This window comes from Dasypus novemcinctus, chromosome 13, assembly GCF_030445035.2.
Source record: "Dasypus novemcinctus isolate mDasNov1 chromosome 13, mDasNov1.1.hap2, whole genome shotgun sequence".
NCBI classification, from domain to species: Eukaryota; Metazoa; Chordata; class Mammalia; order Cingulata; family Dasypodidae; genus Dasypus; species Dasypus novemcinctus.
In genome coordinates, this window is record NC_080685.1 from 30,925,898 (window position 1) to 30,945,289 (window position 19,392).

Consider the following 19,392-nt stretch of genomic DNA (forward strand, 5'->3'; position numbering starts at 1 on the left):
CCTGCTTCCCACATGGGAGGCAGCCTTGGATTCAATTCCTAGTGCCTCTTAAAAAACAAATTTAGGATCGACAAAGTGCTTTTTTTTTTTCCCCAAAAGAAAATGAAAATAATTTAAACAAATATATATTTCTACCCAGGAATTTTAGCTTATGTACAGTTTCTAAAGTAAAAAAAAAATTTGTGTGATCAATGTAACATTAATGTAGGGCAAGTACCTATAGATTGCAAACTCTCTCCAGGGTCCTTTTAGTGCACAGATAGCTGATTTAGTGTCATTTTTTCTTTTCCATTGGTTCTACTGGATATAATCAATAGAAACTCTTTTGTTACCTATGACCTTTCTGTGATGAAACAATGAAAAATATTTGATGTGGAGTAAGTGTATCTCAGTAGTTGAGTGCCTGGTTTGCATGCATGAGGTTCTGGGTTCAATCCCTGGTACGTCCTAAAAAAAAAAAATTGTCTCCTGAGTGTGGGATAATGGAAGAATGGAAGTTTTGTCTAGGGGAAATCACTTTTGCAGTGATACCCAATTTTCTTAAGGCAGATAAATGGAGGTCATAAGTAATTCTTTAAAAAAATGTACCACAATTTACAGGAAAACATAGGCAGCAAATTTGGGAATAAATAATAAATTCTTTAGTTTCAAAGAAGGTACAGCTGAACTATCATTAATGACTATCATTTTTATCCTTATTCTTTAGTTTTCTATAAACTCTAAAGATTTTTCCTGATAAATCCTGGACTTTCTCTAATTTTTATTCAAGGTAATGACTGGTGCCTAATTTATGATTTTCCTGCAAATAAAACTTTTGCTGTATTTCCCTAGACTCTCACAAGGGAAACAGCTTTTTCTACACACTGCACACAAATTATATCATTCTTAAGCAAGGTTGTTTTTTTCTGGAGTGGGGGTTGGTAATTAAAACTCTTTCCAATGTTAGTATGAAAATTATTTCTCTAGTATTCTATATTTTAAAAATTGGATATATCTAATGGGAAGGGCAGTGCTGCCAAAGTCCTCACAGGTGCAAGGCCTGGGAAGCAAACTTGGCCCAGTGGATAGGGCATCCACCTGCCACATGAGAGGTCCGCGGTTCAAACCCTGGGCCTCCTTGACCCGGGTGGAGCTGGCCCATGCGCAGTGCTGATGCACGCAAGGAGTGCCGTGCCACGCAGGGGTGTCCCCCGCGTAGGGGAGCCCCACGTGCAAGGAGTGTGCCCTGTAAGGGGAGCCGCCTAACACGAAAGAAAGTGCAGCCTGCCCAGGAATAGCGCCGCATACACGGAGACCTGACACAGCAAGATGAAACACAAAAAAAGAAACACAGATTCCCGGTGCCACTGATAAGGATAGAAGCGGTCACAGAAGAGCACACAGCAAGTGGATACAGAGAGCAGACAACTGGGGGGGGGGGTAGAGGGAAAGGGGAAAGAAATAAATGAAAAATAAATCTTTAAAAAACAAACAAGTGCAGGGCTTGCCAGCTATCCAGGGGAAATGAGTGGAAATGTATTTGACCCTGCAACCATCTGGGGTGAGGTGCTTTTCAGACATCATGCCTTCAAATTCATCAGCATTAAACTGTAAAATCCCACTTCTTGGAGAAATGGATGTTCTGGTGTCTAGGAAACTTGAACTTGGCCCTGTGGAGGGCCTCAATCACATGCTCCTTGTTCTGACGCTTGGTGCACACAGACATGATGATTTGGCCAATATGGAACCTGGCCACAGTACCCTGGGGCTTTCTAAAGGCACCTTACACACCTGTCTGGAGCCTGTCAGCCCCTGCATCAGACTATATTTTGTTGATATGGATGACATGGAATGGATGCACAAAATAAGCATTCAATATATGTTAGGTATTATTATTATCATTATCAACCTTTTTTTTTCTGGGAGTTGATACTTAGAAAGGAAAGAAGAAACAGCAGGTGCTACTCTCTGCCTGGAGGATATGGTGTCATGGGGAATTACCTAAGGTGATTTGTGTAAGGTGTCAGACATTAAAGAAAGATCAGTTTCTGGCTGTCTTCAATGCCTTCTGCTCTGTTGGATCCCTGATGTCACCTTCCCCTCCTTCCTTACCATTTCTGCATTTCACAATTTGGGTCACAGCTGTGGTTGATGAACCGGGCCTCATTTCCCATGCGGTAACTATCAATCACCATTCCACTATCCAGGTTCAGACAGTAGTGGTCACTGTGATTATGATATTGCTCAATCATCCTGTTTCTGAAAAGGAAAGGAATGATTGGAAGACATTTAATGATTTAGTTGAAAGTAAATTTCAAATCTTCCCTTCTCTAAGATAATCTGGTTCTTTTGCCATTTTATTGGAATATCAGCATTTACCACTGTACCTGAACTCCTGTTCACTGACAACTTCTCCCAGGTATTCAATGATGAACTGCCCAGCTTTTAGGGGTTGTTTGGTTCTGATCCCCCAACCTTTTTCCTCAGCTCGAAACCGTTCTAGACATTGAACCCACTCGTGCCTCTGTATCCTCTGGTTGCAGCACTGTTCACCACAGGGGCAAGTGTTAGGAGAACACTCAGCAAAGATCATTCTGGAAAAAAAAAGAAGTAATTTTAAGTTGATTTACATTATATGTCTTAATGCACTCATGTTTTATTTGATGAGAATTTTATATTTAATTACTGGAAATAACATTTCCATATTAGAAACACTTCCTGTCTACTGGACTAGCTGAACCTACAATCTCTAGTAAAAAGTTCACAAACACAACAAGCGAACACCAAAAAACCAACTCAGGGGAGTCAATGTGGCTCAGTGGTTGAGTGCCAGTTTCCTACATACGAGGTGCTGGGTTCAATCCCTGGCCCAGGTACTTAAAAAAAAAAAAATTCCGAACACAGTAGTTGAAAATTTTTATGTATTATGTCTTCTTAATTCTTTCTTTTTTCAAGTTCCTAGATTTTTTTGTGGGAGTCATTTATTTTTGGTGTCCCAGTAAGGGTGTTTAGCATGATTAGAACAAGGAAGGATCAACAAAGTATGGGCGGCAGACATGGCCCAGTGGTTAGGGTGTCCGTCTACCACATGGGAGGTCTGCGGTTCAAACCCAGGCCTCTGTGACCCGTGTGCAGCTGGCCCATGTGCAGTGCTGATGCACACAAGGAGTGCCGTGCCACGCAGGGGTGTCCCCCGCGTAGGGGAGCCCCATGCGCAAGGAGTGTGCCCCGTAAGGAGAGCCGCCCAGTGCAAAAGAAAGTGCAGCCTGCCCAGGAATAGTGCCACACACACGGAGAGATGATGTAGCAAGATGACACAACAAAAAGAAACACAGATTCCTGTGCCGCTGACAACAACAGAAGCGGACAAAGAAGGCGAAGCAAATAGACACAGAGAACAGACAACCGGGGTGTGGGATGGGAAAGGGGAGAGAAATAAATAAATAAATAAATCTTAAAAAAAAAAAAAAAGAAAATAATGGGAAAACATAAAATGTCACCTTCTATTTATAGTCATAACTTACAAATATTGTAAGGAAAATACATTATATTTCACACTGTAAAATGCTTTCAGAGTCATTCTCTAAAAAACAAAACAAAACAAAGCAAAAACAGAGAGTCATTCTCTGATTTATTCTTCACTACAATACTGTCCTTATTCTAAAGGGCAAACAACACACAATGTCAGATCATATATAATGAGCAGCGAGCAGAGAAAGTAACCAATGGATTATTCATGATAGACAATTATCTTAAGTTTACAAGGTGACAATGCCTTACTGTCAAATTTAACCACCTTTTCTCTGTTCTTTTTTCAAATTCTTTGCTGTATTTTTGTTTGACACATCTGAAGATTTCCTCCTTATTTTTGGCTTTTTTGATCTTGTATGATACTCTACTTCCTACCTGTCCAATCACAATTCCTGTCTTTTCATGGATTTATTCTTTTTGCCTCTCTACCTTCCATGGCACATTCCTTGACCCTCTTTTCTTTAGAGGGCTTATAAATTCTTATGGTTTCAACTACTACCTTCTGCTCTTAATACCTTGCCTGTATTTTCATATCTCATAACACACATAACAATAAACTTCAGGTGAATAAAAGAATACATATTTGATTTAGTAATATAAATTGCCATTATCTTTTGTTAGACAAAGTATTTGAAGAACGAGAGAAATTATGTTTCTCTAATATAGATCTAGGTGTTCCTCACATGGTGATATTTAAGGTGAAGTAAACAGTCATGGGAAATGTACTAGTCTGATTAATTCATCTAGTTTGAAAGGTCAGACTGTTTTCTGTGAGGGGTAGGGTAGGGTTTTCATCTGGAGTAAATGCATGTTTCCACTATTCATCATGCCAAATCAGGAATGAGTAAGCGTTCAGGGAAGAGGAGAGGGAGAGGTGTCTTCCTTACTTTTTAGAACCAAGACTTTAAGGACCTAGGGCTCTTCTGTAACAAAGGGTGAAATCCTAGAATCCTAGAGATTCTCATTGATGGACAAGTGGAAGTAAACTGGGCTCCTTTATAAGACAGGACCTAAGAGGGAGTTAGGCAGGGACCCTGAGGTTTAGTTTAGGTCCTATGAACCCTGAGAGTAATCACAGCTAGTGAACTAAAAGTCTCACAAGGAATTAAACTTTCATTTTCCCCTAAGCATTCAGGTTTGCTATATACTGTCTTTTCTCACAGAAAGCTCTGTCCATGCTGTGGCTAAATGGGTGTAGGGATAAAATAAAAACAGCTGGAAATGAATTACAAAACTTTGTCAGGTGTAGCAGTTTGATATCGTTATGGATTCCAAAAATAGATATTGGATTACAATTGTAATCTGGGTTGTACCTGGGCATGATTGAGTTATGATTAGGGCTTTGACTGGGTCACATCAATAGGGCACTGATTCCCCACCCCTTGGTGGGTGGGGACTCAACAGATAAAAGCATGGCAAAGGACAGAGCTGGGGGACTTTTAATATTGGAGTTTTGATGCTGGAGTTTAATGCTGAAGCTGGAGCCCTAGAGAGCCTCATAGTCTACAGCTGACCTTGTGGAGAAAACAGAGGAGCTGAGCCCAGAGGAACTCGGGAAGCTTGAACCCTCGAAGACTGTTGGCAGCCATCTTGCTTCAACACGTGAAAATAGACTTTGTTGTGGGAAGTAACGTATGCTTTAGGGCCTGGTATCTGTAAACTACTACCCCAAATAAATACCCTTTATGAAAACCAACCAATTACTGGTATTTTGCATCAGCACCTCTTTGGCTGACTAATATACCAGGTAATGAGGAATACTCTGGAGCAGCAATGGATTTGGAGCACATGATATACAGAAACAATTATCAGGGAAGCTTTATAGAATCTATAAACAATGTTGATGATTCCTACAATTGTTTGATAGAGAGGAGCTCGAGGAGAAAGACTTTTATTTCCTCTCGATCTGACCATTTAAGGAATCAGTTCAAGTTTGAACTTCTGTATCTATCCAATCTAACAAAGAGGGACACAAGTTACAAATATATAAACACTGCCCATAAAAAACAAAAAACAAAAGAAAACAAAACAAAAAAACAAGTAAATTAACGAAAAACAGTGGTGAAAGATGAATTTTTAAAGAAAAGCTATCATTAGGGAAATGACAAGTTAGAATGAAAGTAAAAAAATTACAATAAAATAGTCTCCTTTATATTTTCCATAATGAGTATTTAAAATCATAAAAGGGTTTTTTTTTTTTTGAAGGTACTTGTGCTGGAGATTGAACTCAGGACCTGAAATGTGGGAAGCCAGTGCCCAACCATTGAGCTACATTGGCTTCTCCAAGTAGGTTTTTTCATTTATTTGCTTGCTGTTTGTTATTTTGTTTTTAGGAGGCACCAGGGACTGTACCAAGGACCTCCTCCCATGTGGGAAGAAGGAGTTCAACTGCTTGAGCCATATCTGTTCCTGATAAGTTTTTTTGTAAAGGAAAACAACACAAAGGGAAAGATAAATTTGATACCCATTATTGACAAAATTGATGTAAGACAACTAATGTAGTTATGTAAATCTAAATACCTAAATTTCAATTTTTAAGTGATGGAAAAAAAAAAGTATCTATTTAAATAATAAGCAGTAAGGTACAGTGAGAAGAACATGACTCTGGAATCAAATGCATTATTTTGAGATCTGATAGTATATCACATTCTATCTTCTGATAATTCTTCTGAAGGAAAAAAAAAAGGGAATTTAAACACAGAGTTTCATAGTGCTATTTTTAACAATTTTTAATAACAAGCATTGGAAATAACTTGAATGATCAATAAAAAGAAAAAGATAAAAGACTACATAACTCCTAAAAGTTGATGAGCTTGTGGACCACACTGACACATAAAAGTATATATATAAAATATTTAGGAGTGGAAAAAAAAATCAGTACATATAACACCGATCTGCTCTTACCACTATGTAAAACTGCATGTATATACAATGACAAGATCTATAGTAATGTAAGTAAGGCAGAATTTCCCAACTGCTGTGCTGAAACAGAATTGCCTCAGTCCAAAGGCCCTGGGGACTGAGTTGCTTCTGGCCAGGACAACTATACAGATTAGGAAGTACTGATGTGAAAGTTCATTGGTTCTTTTTTGCTGTAAATTTTCTTATGTAAATAAAATGAACAATAATAAAAATCATCATAAATTCTATTAGTCCTGTGTCTCTATTAAAGATTTCCATTTTGAAATCACAATTTGATTTTAAACTCAATGGCCCCAAATCAAAATCATAATTTTTACCTCCAAACCAGTTAAAGAGTCCAGACTTTCTATTTCTCACAAGAGCACTAGCATCTCTCATAAATATCATTGACTCAATCATCATCTGCATATTTCCTATGTGCCAGTGGTTTATCAATCATATTTAAAATATATCATGCCCTTCCTCTCTACTCAAACTACCATTTTCCTTCTCTAGTTTCTCACAGTATGGCTACTATAAATTGAGGCTAGGGAAGTGCCTATAACTGTGCTATTTAATACTCCATGAAAATCATCTCATTTAATTCTCATACCCCCTATAAAGAATGTATTATTTTTATCAGAGGGGTTAAATAACTTCCCCATGGTCTCATAAGTTGTAAGAGGTTTTAAACCCACGTACATAAGATTCTAAATTTCATTCTCTTTTACTACTAAATTCAGCTCATCAGTTGGTTTTTTTTTTTTTAAGGCAGTACTGAAGATTGAACCTGGGACCTCATACATGGGAGGCAGGTGCTCAACCACTGAGCTATACTTGCTCAGCAGCCCATAAATTAGATTTTATCTTTTCCTATGCAACTACTTGACGGGAAATGAAAGAGTCTATTTAACCTTTCCCTCTAAAAGAACTACCTTATGTATACCTCAAAATCTATGCTTCAGAGGAATTCAGTACATTACCTATTGAGGCAGTCATCCACACAGCCCTTCCTAGTGTCATCATCTGGCTTCTTACAGTTACAAGTGGTAGCTTCGTAACCAGAAAGGGGTTTGACATCAACGTAGACATCTTGAGAAGATAGCAAAGAACAGATTATGAATGTGCAGAATAATTTTCAAATGCCAGGCTAAGAAGAATATTGACAGAATAGAGGCATAAAAAATAGCCTCCAAGTTACTTACTTGAACGGATTTTTTTATATAAGGGAACATCGGGCTTTTTGTATAGCTAGAAGGAAAAGAGAAAAATCTTAATATACCAGACAATAGTACCAATCACCAAAAATACAGGAAATTATCCACGTGCTTTGCTCTTACAGGAATACTTACACCACTTTCTGGGTTACATATGTTTTTGTGATGACTTTTTACCAAGGAATAAAAGGTGATTTACTAGATTAGGGTAAGAAAGAACCAGATTCAACAAAAGACATATTTAACAGTTTAAAGAAATGCATTTTGAATTATTTACTTCTTTAGCATGCTATAAATTCTTAAAAAAAAAATTTTTTTTACATTTTTAAAAAATTTAAATTGTTTAAATTAGATAAAATTCACAAAATTTCACCATTTTAGTCATTTTAAAGTGTACAATTCAGTGGTTGCTAGTATAGCTAGATATTCTTTTTTTTTTTTTTTAAAGATTTATTTATTCATTTATTTCTCTCCCCTTCCTCCCCCACCCCCCGCCCCGGTTGTCTGTTTCTGTGTCTATTTGCTGTGTCTTCTTTTTTTTTTTTTTTTTTTTTCAGGATTTATTTTTTATTTATTTCTCCCTGCCCCCCACTTGTCTGCATTCTGTGTCTATTCCTTGTGTGTTCTTCTGTGACCACTTCTATCCTTATCAGTGTCACTAGGAATCTGTGTTTCTTTTTGTTGTGTCATCTTGCTGTGTCAGTTCTCCATGTGTGCGGTGCCATTCCTGGGCAGGCTGCACTTTCTTTCGCGCTGGGCGGCTCTCCTTACAGGGCACACTCCTTGTGCGTGGGGCTCCCCTACATGGGGGACCCCCTGCGTGGCACGGCACTCCTTGCACGCATCAGCACTGCACATGGGCCAGCTCCACACGGGTCAAGGAGGCCCGGGGTTTGAACCTTAGACCTCCCATGTGGTAGGTGGATGCCCTATCCATCGGGCCAAGTCCGCTTCCCTTGCTGCGTCTTCTTCGTCCGCTTCTGTTATTGTCAGGGGCACCGAAATCTGTGTTTCTTTTTGTTGCGTCACATTGTTGTATCAGCTCTCCGTGTGGGAGGCACCATTTTTAGGCAGGCTGCACCTTCTTTCATGCTGGGCGGTTCTCCTTATGGGGCGCTCCTTGCGCGTGGGGCTCCCCTACGCAGGGGACACCCCTGTGTGGCACGGCATTCCTTGCGTGCATCAGCACTGCGCATGGGCCAGCCCCACACGGGTCAAGGAGGCCCAGGGTTTGAACTGCAGACCTCCCATGTGGTGGATGGATGCCCTAACCACTGGGCCAAATCCACTTCCTATATATTCTTAAGACCAGGAAAAGTTGTACTGGACATGTTCAGATGGTCTGGGTAGGTATTACAAAATTAAAAAGATTGGTACCATGGATTTCCAGGCTGAACTAGAAAGCAAAACATTTCTCACTTTAATTAAGGCAATTAATTGAGTGAATAAAGAACAGGTAGAAAAATGGAGCTATCACATTGCAATCAAGAATGTATTAGGGGAAGCGGATTTGGCTCAACTGATAGAGCGTCTGCCTACCATATGTATCTTTTGTATGTGAAAAATAAATTCCAGACTGATGGGAAGAAGCCAACGAAAATAAAGGCTGAAATTTCTTAATGCTGCTGGCAGTACATCTAAATTCTCCTGAGACCTGCATCAAACAGGATTCCTACATAACAGAAACTTTGTTACCAAAATAAAAGTTCAGTACATTATTAGCAGAAGGTTGCTCAGGGAACTTAATGCTATTTTGCAGTATGGGTAAAGGCAAATAGGTCACATTAAATATGGATGTAAATTCATTTTTCTTAATGTCTAACCTTAACATGGACACTACTCAATACTTCAAAAAAAGATTTTATTTATTTATTTCTCCCCACACCCTTGTTATTTGCATTTGCTGTGTCTGTTTGTTGTATGGTGATCTTTTTTTTTTTCAGGAGGCACTGGGAACTGAACCTGGGACCTCCGATGTGGGAAGGAGGTACCTAATCACTTAAGCCACCTCCGCTCCCTGCTTTGTTGTGTCTCTTATTATATTCTTTTCTGTGTGTCTCTTGTTGCATGGTCTTGTTGAGTTAGCTTGCTGCACCAGCCTGTTGTGTCAGCTCGCTGTCTTGCTTGTTAATTCTTTGAGGCATCAGGAACTGAATTTGGACCTCTCATGTGGTAGGTGGGAGTTCAATCACTTGAGCCACATCTGCTTCCTCACTCAATAGTTTTTAAGATGAGAACATAAAAAGGAGAAATAGAAAAGATCCCCCCTCCCCCTTTACCATGTAAGAATGAAAGCTGTAAAACAGGCTTGTGTACCTGATTGTGTTTCCACTGCCAGAGGATGTCATAGGGAAGCTGAAAGTCAATTCTCTTTTGCCTTAAATACTTCCCTGAAATGAAACAAAAAACACTTATCAATTTCATTATCAATATTTGGATATGCACTCATATAATGGGGGTCCAAGAGCCTCAAATCTAAAATATACTGACTAGAAAAGCAAAAATTTACTTTTTCATTTTATGCATTTTTCCACCATCGATTTTAATTTTAGCTACTCTTTTCCAGTACTCCAAATTGTATATGCTAAAGATATTTAATTTTAATAATATCCTACATAAACCTTCTAACATAGCAAATCTGCTAACAGAAACACACGGAACATTATGAAGCTAACTAAATACTAAAAATCCTAGGGGGGGTGGGGGAGCGGGGTTGAATGGGACCTCACATATATATTTTTGATGTAATATTATTACAAAGTCAATAAAAAAAAAAAAAGGAAAAAAAAAAAAAGAATGTTGGGAGAAATTCTGAAAAAAAAAAAATAAAAAAAAATAAAAAAAAAAATAAAAATCCTTAGTTAACTTCATAACATATCAACTGTAGAGGATCTGGCTTCTGTTCTCGTTGATTATTCTATATAACCTAAAGTTGACTATAAAAAGGAAAATATTAATAGTTTTTATTAAAACAGGAGTCCTTGCATTTAAATAAGTGGAACATTTTTCCATGCAAATTTATGATCAGTTACAATTTTCACCACTTATTGGAATATTACTCTTTAAAGCCAATTTTGAAGCCCTCTTTCTATTTAAAAAGGCCTCTCCAATTTCATGACTCTCTAAGACCATTCTGTCCTCTCAAACCCCAGAATGCTTGGCTCTCTTCTTACAAGATTTATAGTTTATCTTGTTATTTAGATATTTAACCTATCATTATCACTAGACCAGCAGTTCTCAAAGTGTTCTTGAGACCCCAATGGGTCTGTAAAGCCAAAACTATTTTTTTTTTTTTAAGGGAAGCTGTGATTTTAGTTAGTTGTTTTTTTTTTTTTTGGAAGATTTATTTTTTATGTACTTAATTTTTCTTTATTTACCTCTCCCCTTCCCCCAGGTGGTTCACTCATCTGCTCGTTGTTTGTTTGCCTTCTCCAGGAGGCACAGGGAAATGAACCTGGGACTTCCTATGTGAGAGGCGAGTGCTCTAAGGACTGAGCCACATCTGTTCCCCATGGGCTGCAGTGTCTGCTAACTTGTGGCCTCTGCTTGTTGCGGCAAGAGGCGGCATCTAGCTCTGTTGTGATGGGAGACAGCATTTGGCTTGTTTTCTTTCAGGAGACACTGGGACCCAAACCAGGGATCTCCTATGTGGTAGGCAGGCACCCAATTGTTTGAGCCACATCCACTTCCCTATTTTTTTAATAATAATACTAAGATGCCATTTTATTTTATTTTATTTTTTTAAAGATTTATTTATTTATTTAATTTCCCCCCCCTCCCCTGGTTGTCTGTTCTTGGTGTCTATTTGCTGCGTCTTTGTTTCTTTGTCCGCTTCTGTTGTCGTCAGCAGCTCGGGAAGTGTGGGCGGCGCCATTCCTGGGCAGGCTGCTCTTTCTTTTCACGCTGGGCGGCTTTCCTCACGGGCACACTCCTTGCGCACATCAGCACTGCGCATGGCCAGCTCCACACGGGTCAAGGAGGCCCGGGGTTTGAACTGCGGACCTCCCATATGGTAGACGGACGCCCTAACCACTGGGCCAAAGTCCGTTTCCCTAAGATGCCATTTTAAATGCCTTTTTCATTAGGCTGACATTTGTGGTAATAGTGGAAAAGTAATGGTGAGTAAAACTGCTGGCACCTTAGCATGACTCAAAGCAGATGCACCAAAACCATACAGTCTTGGTATTCTACCCCATTACATATGCAGAAAAACATTCAGCATGCTTAAAAATGCTCTTGATGAAGTAGTAAAAATTACATTAAATCTTGACCCATGAGTCAAGATTTTTAATATTCTCTGTGGCACCATGGAAAGTATGCATAAAGTATTCATTAAGTACAAAGGCTGCCTCAAGAAAAAGCACTCATGCAAATGTCTGAGTGGGGAGTTGCACTATGTGAAAACTGTACATTTTTTCTTAATTTCAAATTTATTTGCATTCTAATAATTATAGAATTTTTATAATTTTAAAAATGCTTATATTTCTAAAAATATCCTCATTCATTTCTAATGTTTATTCTGCCTTTTCTGTATTTCCTTGATCATTCTTAACGGTGGTTTGCCTTTTTTCCCATTCTTTTATAAAGAATCTGCTTTCATTATTATTTCTATTTAGCTGTTTCCAGTTTCACTAATTGTTATAAATTTCTTTTTATTAAAGAAGTTGTAGGTTGACAGAAAAATCATGCAGGAAATACAGAGTTCCCATATACATGCCACACACATAAAATTTTCTCTATTATTAACTCTTTGCATTAGTGGTACTTGTGATACAATTGATGACACAAAATTATTACAATTATACTATTAAATGTAGTCCATAGTTTACACTTGGGTTCACTGTGTTACAGTCCTAAGGATTTAAAAATTTTATTTTGAAGACATATACAACCTAAAAATCCCCCCCCCCTTTTTTTTTTACCACATTCTAACATATAATTCAGTGGAGTTAAATTACATTCACAATGTTATTCTACCCAGCAACCATCCATTACCAAAACTTTCCCATCACCCCAAAAAAGAAACTCTGTACCAATCAAGCATTAGCTTCTCATTCCCTGTCCCCACCCAGGCCCCTGGTAACCGGAATTCTGTTTCTGACACTAAGAATTTTCTCTCATATTAATGAGATCATACAGTATATGTCTCCCTTTTGTGTTCTGCTCATTTCACTCAATACGTTGTCTTCAGGGTTCATCCATCTTGTGATATATATCAAGACTTCATACCTTTTTATGTCTAAATAATATTCCATTTTATGTAGATACAGTACCATATTTATTCATTTATCACTTGATGGACACTTGGGTTGCTTCTATAAATTGGCAAAAGTGAATAATGTCACTATGAACACTGGTGTGCAAATATCTGTTCAATCCCCTGCTTTCAATTCCTTTGAATATATAGCTATAAGTGGGACTGCTGGTTCATATGGTAACTCTATATTCAAATTTCTGAGGAACTGCGAAACTGTTTTCCACAGCAGATGTATAATTTTACATTCCCACCAATGATGAATGAGTGTTGCTATTTCTCTGCATTCTCTTCAACATGAATAATCTATTCTTTATTTTTAATAGGAGCCATTCTAGTGAGGGTTAAATGGTATCTCATTGTGGTTTTGATTTGCATTTCCTTAATGTCTAAGAAACTACTGCCTAGGCACAAGTCCCTGAAAGCTGTTCCCTATGTTTTATTCTTGGGTCTTTATAATTTTGTTTCTTATATTTAGGTCTTTGATCCTTTTGAATTAATATGCATACGATGTGAGGTAGGAACCCACCTTCATTTTTCGGTTGTTGTTGCACATGGATATCTAGTTTCCCCAGCACCATTTGTTGAAGAGACTATTCCTTCTTCATTTAGTGGACTTGGATCTTATCAAAAACCAGTTGGCCACAGATGTGAGGGTTTATTCCTAAACTTTCAATGCAATTCCACTGGTCTATATGTCTTTTCTTGTGCCGACATCATGGTGTTACGATTACTGTAGCTTTCTAATAAGTGAGTCAGGAAGAGTGAATCTTTTGTTCTTTTTCAAGATGTTTTTGACTATTTGGGGTCCCTTACCTCTACATATATATTTGATGGTTGGCTTTTCCATTTCTGCAAAGGATGATGTTGGAATTTTGGTTGGGATTGTGTTGAATTTGTAAATTGCGGAGGGTTATGTTAACATCTTAACATCTTAACAATAATTGTAGTCTTCAATGTTTCAGTCCCTTTACATCCATGGTTAGATTTATTCCTATTCGATTTTTAGTTGCTATTGTAAAAGGGATTTTTTCCCCTGATTTCCTCTTCAGATTTTTCATTACAAGTGTAAAGAAATACCACTAGTATTTGTGTATGTTGATCTTGTACACCATCCCCCCAACTTCCGAGATGGCTCCCTTGTCTGTTTGATCATTGTTTTTGCTTGTTGTCTGATTGTTGTTTTTGCTCTTGTCAGCTCACTGCTTTTTGCTTGTTGTTTCTTTCTCTTTAGGAGGCACCAAGAACTGAACCTGGGACCTCCATATGGAAGGCGGGTGCTCAACTGCTCAAGCCACATTTGCTCCCTGCTTGTTTTTGCTCTTTTTTTTTTTTTTTAAAGATTTATTTTTATTTATTTAATTCCCCTCCCCTCCCCCGGTTGTCTGTTTTCTGTGTCTTTTTGCTGCGTCTTGTTTCTTTGTCCGCTTCTGTTGTCGTCAGCAGCATGGGAAGTGTGGGCGGCGCCATTCCTCGGCAGGCTGCTCCCTCCTTCGAGCTGGGCGGCTCTCCTTATGGGTGCACTCCTTGCGCGTGGGGCTCCCCTACACGGGGGACACCCCTGTGTAGCATGGCACTCCTTGCGCGCATCAGCACTGCGCACGGGCCAGCTCCACACGGGTCAAGGAGGCCCGGGGCTTGAATCGCGGACCTTCCATGTGGTAGATGGACGCCCTAACCACTGGGCCAAAGTCCGTTTCCCTGTTTTTGCTCTTTGTCTGCTCACTGTTTGTTTGTCTTCTTTAGGAGGCACTGGGAACCAACCCAGGACCTTCGATGTGGGAGGCAGGTGCTCAGCTGCTCCTTATACCCTACCACTTTGCTGAACTTTTTTATTAGCTCTAGTAGTTTTTTTTTTTTTTTTTTTAAAGATTTATTTTTTTATTTATTTAATTCCCCTCCCCTCCCCCGGCTGTCTATTTTCTGTGTCTTTTTGCTGCGTCTTGTTTCTTTGTCCGCTTCTGTTGTCGTCAGCGGCACGGGAAGTGTGGGCGGCGCCATTCCTCAGCAGGCTGCTCCCTCCTTCGCGCTGGGCGGCTCTCCTTATGGGTGCACTCCTTGCGCGTGGGGCTCCCCTACGCGGGGGACACCCCTGTGTAGCACGGCACTCCTTGCGCGCATCAGCACTGCGCACGGGCCAGCTCCACACGGGTCAAGGAGGCCCGGGGTTTGAACCGCGGGCCTCCCATGTGGTAGACGGACGCCCTAACCACTGGGCCAAAGTCCGTTTCCCAGCTCTAGTAGTTTTGTTGTAGATTTCCTTTATATAGAATCATGTCACCTACACTCCAAGTTTTATTTCTTCATTAACAATTTGGATACCTTTTCTTTTTCTTGCCTAATTACTCTGGCTACAATTTCTGCTATAATGCTGAATAAGTGATGTCCGTGGGCATCCTTGTCTTGTTCCTGATCCTAGAGGGGGAAAGGTTTCAGTCTTTCACCATTGAGGATGATGTTAGCTGTGGCTTTTTCCATATATGCCCTTTATCATGTTTAGGAAGTTTCCTTCTAAGTTTTCTTAGTGCTTTTATCAAGAAGGGGTACTGCATTTTGTCAAATGCCTTGTGTCAATTGATGATCATGTGTTCTTTCCCTTTTTTTATTAATATAGTATTAACTGACTTCCTTATGTTGAACCACACTTGCATAACTGGATAATCCCTCTTGATGCATAATTCTTTTAATGTGCTATTGTATTCAATTTGCAAGTATTTTGTGAGGATTTTTATATCTATATCCACAAAGGATACTGTTCTGTAATTTTCCTTTCTTTCATTATCTTTATCTGGCTTTGGTAGGGTGTTGTTTGGCCTCATAGAATAATTTAGGAAGTATCTTAGTTTGCTAAAGGACTGCCAATGCAAAGTATCAGAAATGGGTTAGATGTTACAATGGGAATTTTATTTGGGGTTAAAACGTATAGTTCTGAGGTCATGAAATGTCCAAATCAAGGCACCATCAGAGATGCTTTCTTGCCAAAGTCAGCTACTACTGTGTGCTGCCACATGGTGAAGCAAGATGGTGGGCCAGCTCTGCTGAGGTCTCTGCCTTCCCCTAAAGAATCCACTGTCTCCTGGAGCTCGGCTTTGGGCAACTAGGCTTGTCTATTTCAGGTCTCCTCTCTTAGTCTTCTCTGCTTTCCTGGAGCTGCAGGAGAACCTGGAGACCTCTCTCACATGGCAGGATCAAATATGGCAGCTTCCTTTTCCATGTATCTCCTTTTGTCTCTGTTTATATATGACCCAGCAAGAGAAAGGAAACTCAACCTGAGTTAAGTTAAGGCTCATTGATATAGTCCAATCAATTGATCTAAAATGAATCTAATGCTGTTGAAGGGTACCACACCCACAGGAATAGATTATTTAAGAACATAATCTTTTTCCAGATTCACAAAATTCAAACTGTTCCAGGAAGTATTCCTTTCTTGTCAATTTTATGATAGAGTTTGAGCAGGACTAGTGTTAATTCTTGGAACATTTGGTAAAATTTACCAGAGGAGTCATCCAGTCCTGGGCTTTTCTTTAATGGGAAGTTTTAGATGGCTGATTCAATCTTTTTACTTGTTAAAGATCTGTTGAGATATTCTATTTCTTCTTGAGTCAGTGTAGGTAGTTTGTGTATTTCTAGTAATCTCCATGTCATAGGCAATTTGCATATTTTTAATGATTCTCCATTTCATCTGGGTTTTCTACCTTGTTGGTGTATAATTGTTTATAGTAAGCTCTTATAATCCTTTTTATTTCTGTGGAAATGTCTCCACCTTCATTTCTGATTTTAGTTATTTGGTCCTCTTTTTCTTTAGCAATCTACCTAAATATTTGTTGATTTTATTGCTCTTCAAAGAAACAACCTCTGATTTTGCTGATTATCTCTATTGCTTTTTAAACTTTATAACTCATTAACTCCACTCTAATCTTTGTTATTTCCTTCCTTCTGCTCACTTTGGGTTTAGTTTGCCCTTCATTTTATAGATCTCCCAATTGTGAGATTAGGTTTCTGATTTGAGAACAACTTTTTTTAGTGTAAGTATTCAAAGCTATAAATTTCCCTGTCAGCACTGCCTTTCCTATATCCCATGTTTTGGTGTGTTGTATTTTCATTTTCATTCACCACAAGATATTTCCGAATTTCCCTTGTGATTTCAACTTTTACCCTTTGGTGGTTTAAGTATGTGTTCTTTAATTTCCACATATAGGTAAATTTTCCGTTTCTTTTTCTGTTACTAATTTCCAGCTTCATTTCACTGTGGTCAGGGGAGATACACTGTATGATGTCAGTCTTTTTACCTTTACTGAGACTTGTCTTCTGATGTAAGAAATGGTCTATCCTGGAGAATGGCCTATGTGTACTGTGTAAGAATATGTATTCTGCTGCTTGGTGGGGCAGAGGGGGAAGTGAGGTTTCTGCAGATGTCTGTTAGGTCTAGTTGGTTTATAGTATTATTCAAATCTTGTTTCCTTTTTGATCTTCTGTCTAGATGTCTAGCCATTATTTAAAGTGGTATATTTAAGTCTCCTACTATTAATGTAGAACTGTCTATATCTCCCTTCAAAACTGTGAATATTTACTTCATGTATTTTGGCACTGCTATTAGGTGCAAATGTAATTGTTATGGTCTTCCTGTTGACTTGACCCCTTTATCATTGTATAATGACCTTCCTTGTCCTTTGTCACATTATTTGACTTAAAGTTTATTTTACCCGATATTATTATACTTACCCCAACTCTCCTTTGGTTACTATTTGCATGATATAATTTTCCTATCCTTTGACTTTCAACTTACCTGTGTCTTTGAATTTAATGTGATTCTCTTATAAACAGCTTATAGTTAGGTCATGCTTTTAAACCATTCTGTCAATCTCTGCCTTTTGACTGGAGAATTTAATCCATTTATATTTGTCGTTAACTACTGATAATGCAGGACTTTCTTCTCTCATTTTGTCATTTGGTCTTTATAAGTCTGTATCTCTTTCCCCCCTGAATTCTGTTGTTAATGCCTACTTTCATATTTATTTTATTTTTTTGGTAGTGTACCACTTTGAGTTCCTTCTCATTTCCTTCTCCATATATTTTTCAAATTATTTTCCTCATGGTTAACATAGGGCTTAAATTAAACATTCTAAATATAAAGCATTTGCACTTTTTTGGCAAGGAAGTGAAGAGTTTAATAAGAAACAAGAAAACAAGAAATGGGGAAATGGACTTTGGCCCAGTGGTTAGGGCGTCCGTCTACCATATGGGAGGTCCGCAGTTCAAACCCCGGGCCTCCTTGACTCGTGTGGAGCTGGCCATGCGCAGCGCTGATGCGCGCAAGGAGTGCCGTGCCACGCAAGGGTGTCCCCGCGTGGGGGAGCCCCACTTGCAAGGACTGCGCCCGTGAGGAAAGCCGCCCAGCGTGAAAAGAAAGAGCAGCCTGCCGAGGAATGGCGCCGCCCACACTTCCCGTGCCGCTGACGACAACAGAAGCGGACAAAGAAACAAGATGTCAGCAAACAGACACCAAGAACAGACAACCAGGGGAGGGGGGGGAAATTAAATAAATAAATAAATCTTAAAAAAAAAAAATTTTTTTGAATATGGTGTGAGATAAAGGGTCCTCTTTCATTCTTTTGCATACGGATATCCAGTTCTCCCAACACTACTTCTTGAAGAGACTATTTGTATGTTGTTTAGTGAACTTGGCAGCCTTGCCAAAAAAATAATTGGAGCTCTGTCTCAATTAGAAACAAAGAGGGCATCACCATGCTAAAATCCTCAAAATCGAGGGAAGAACAAACATAAAGGGAGAACGCAACTATGGACTAAAGTAGACATTATTATCCTAGCAGTGGAAGAATTTATAACACTGATATAAAGGAAGTAGTCATCAGAGGTTCTGAGGAGAGGGAGAGGAAAGAATAGGTATACCATGGGGCATTTCTGGGACACTGGAATTGTTCTGAATGACAGTACAATCATGGATACAACCATTATACATTAAAAAATATATACATTTTAAATTTATTTTTAAAAGATACTTAGATTACATAAAAAGTTACATAAATAATATAAGGGATTCCCATATGCCCCACTCTCCACACTTCCCACCCTTCCTCATATTAACAACTTCTTTCATTAGTGTGGTACATTCATTGCAAGTGACGAACACATTTTGGAACACTGCCACTAATCATGGATTATAGTTTACATTGTAGTTTATCCTCTCTCCCACTCAATTCTGTATATATTCTCAATGTCTGTATAAATAATGACCCATTTCCGTCATCGCAATGTCACTCAGGACAATTCCAAGTCCTGAAATTGCCCCCGTATTACACTGCTCTGTCCCTCTCTCCCTGACTTCAGTACCTCCAGTGGCCACTGTCTCCACATCAATGATATAATTTCTTCCATTGCTACAATCACAATAAGTCTATAGTAGAATACCAGTAAGTCCACTCTAGTTCATACTTTTTTTTTCTCCCCTCCCCACCTTGTGGCTTTTTGCATGCTGTCTGCTCTCTGTGT

The 19,392-nt window shown here is 38.9% G+C and overlaps 1 protein-coding gene across 7 annotated transcripts in view; it reads right to left on the minus strand.

Annotated features, from left to right (window-relative positions):
* The window catches only part of ASH1L (ASH1 like histone lysine methyltransferase), a 320,979-nt gene that overhangs the window by 52,714 nt on the left and 248,873 nt on the right, over positions 1-19,392 (minus strand). For all 7 annotated transcript variants that reach the window (XM_058309826.2, XM_058309824.2, XM_058309821.1 and 4 more), the window contains 5 exons: positions 9,945-10,018; positions 7,617-7,662; positions 7,395-7,503; positions 2,367-2,573; positions 2,092-2,238 (listed from right to left, as the gene is read on the minus strand). In XM_058309826.2, the coding sequence (XP_058165809.1) occupies positions 2,092-2,238; positions 2,367-2,573; positions 7,395-7,503; positions 7,617-7,662; positions 9,945-10,018 (583 nt within the window). The remainder of the gene's footprint in view (positions 1-2,091; positions 2,239-2,366; positions 2,574-7,394; positions 7,504-7,616; positions 7,663-9,944; positions 10,019-19,392) is intronic.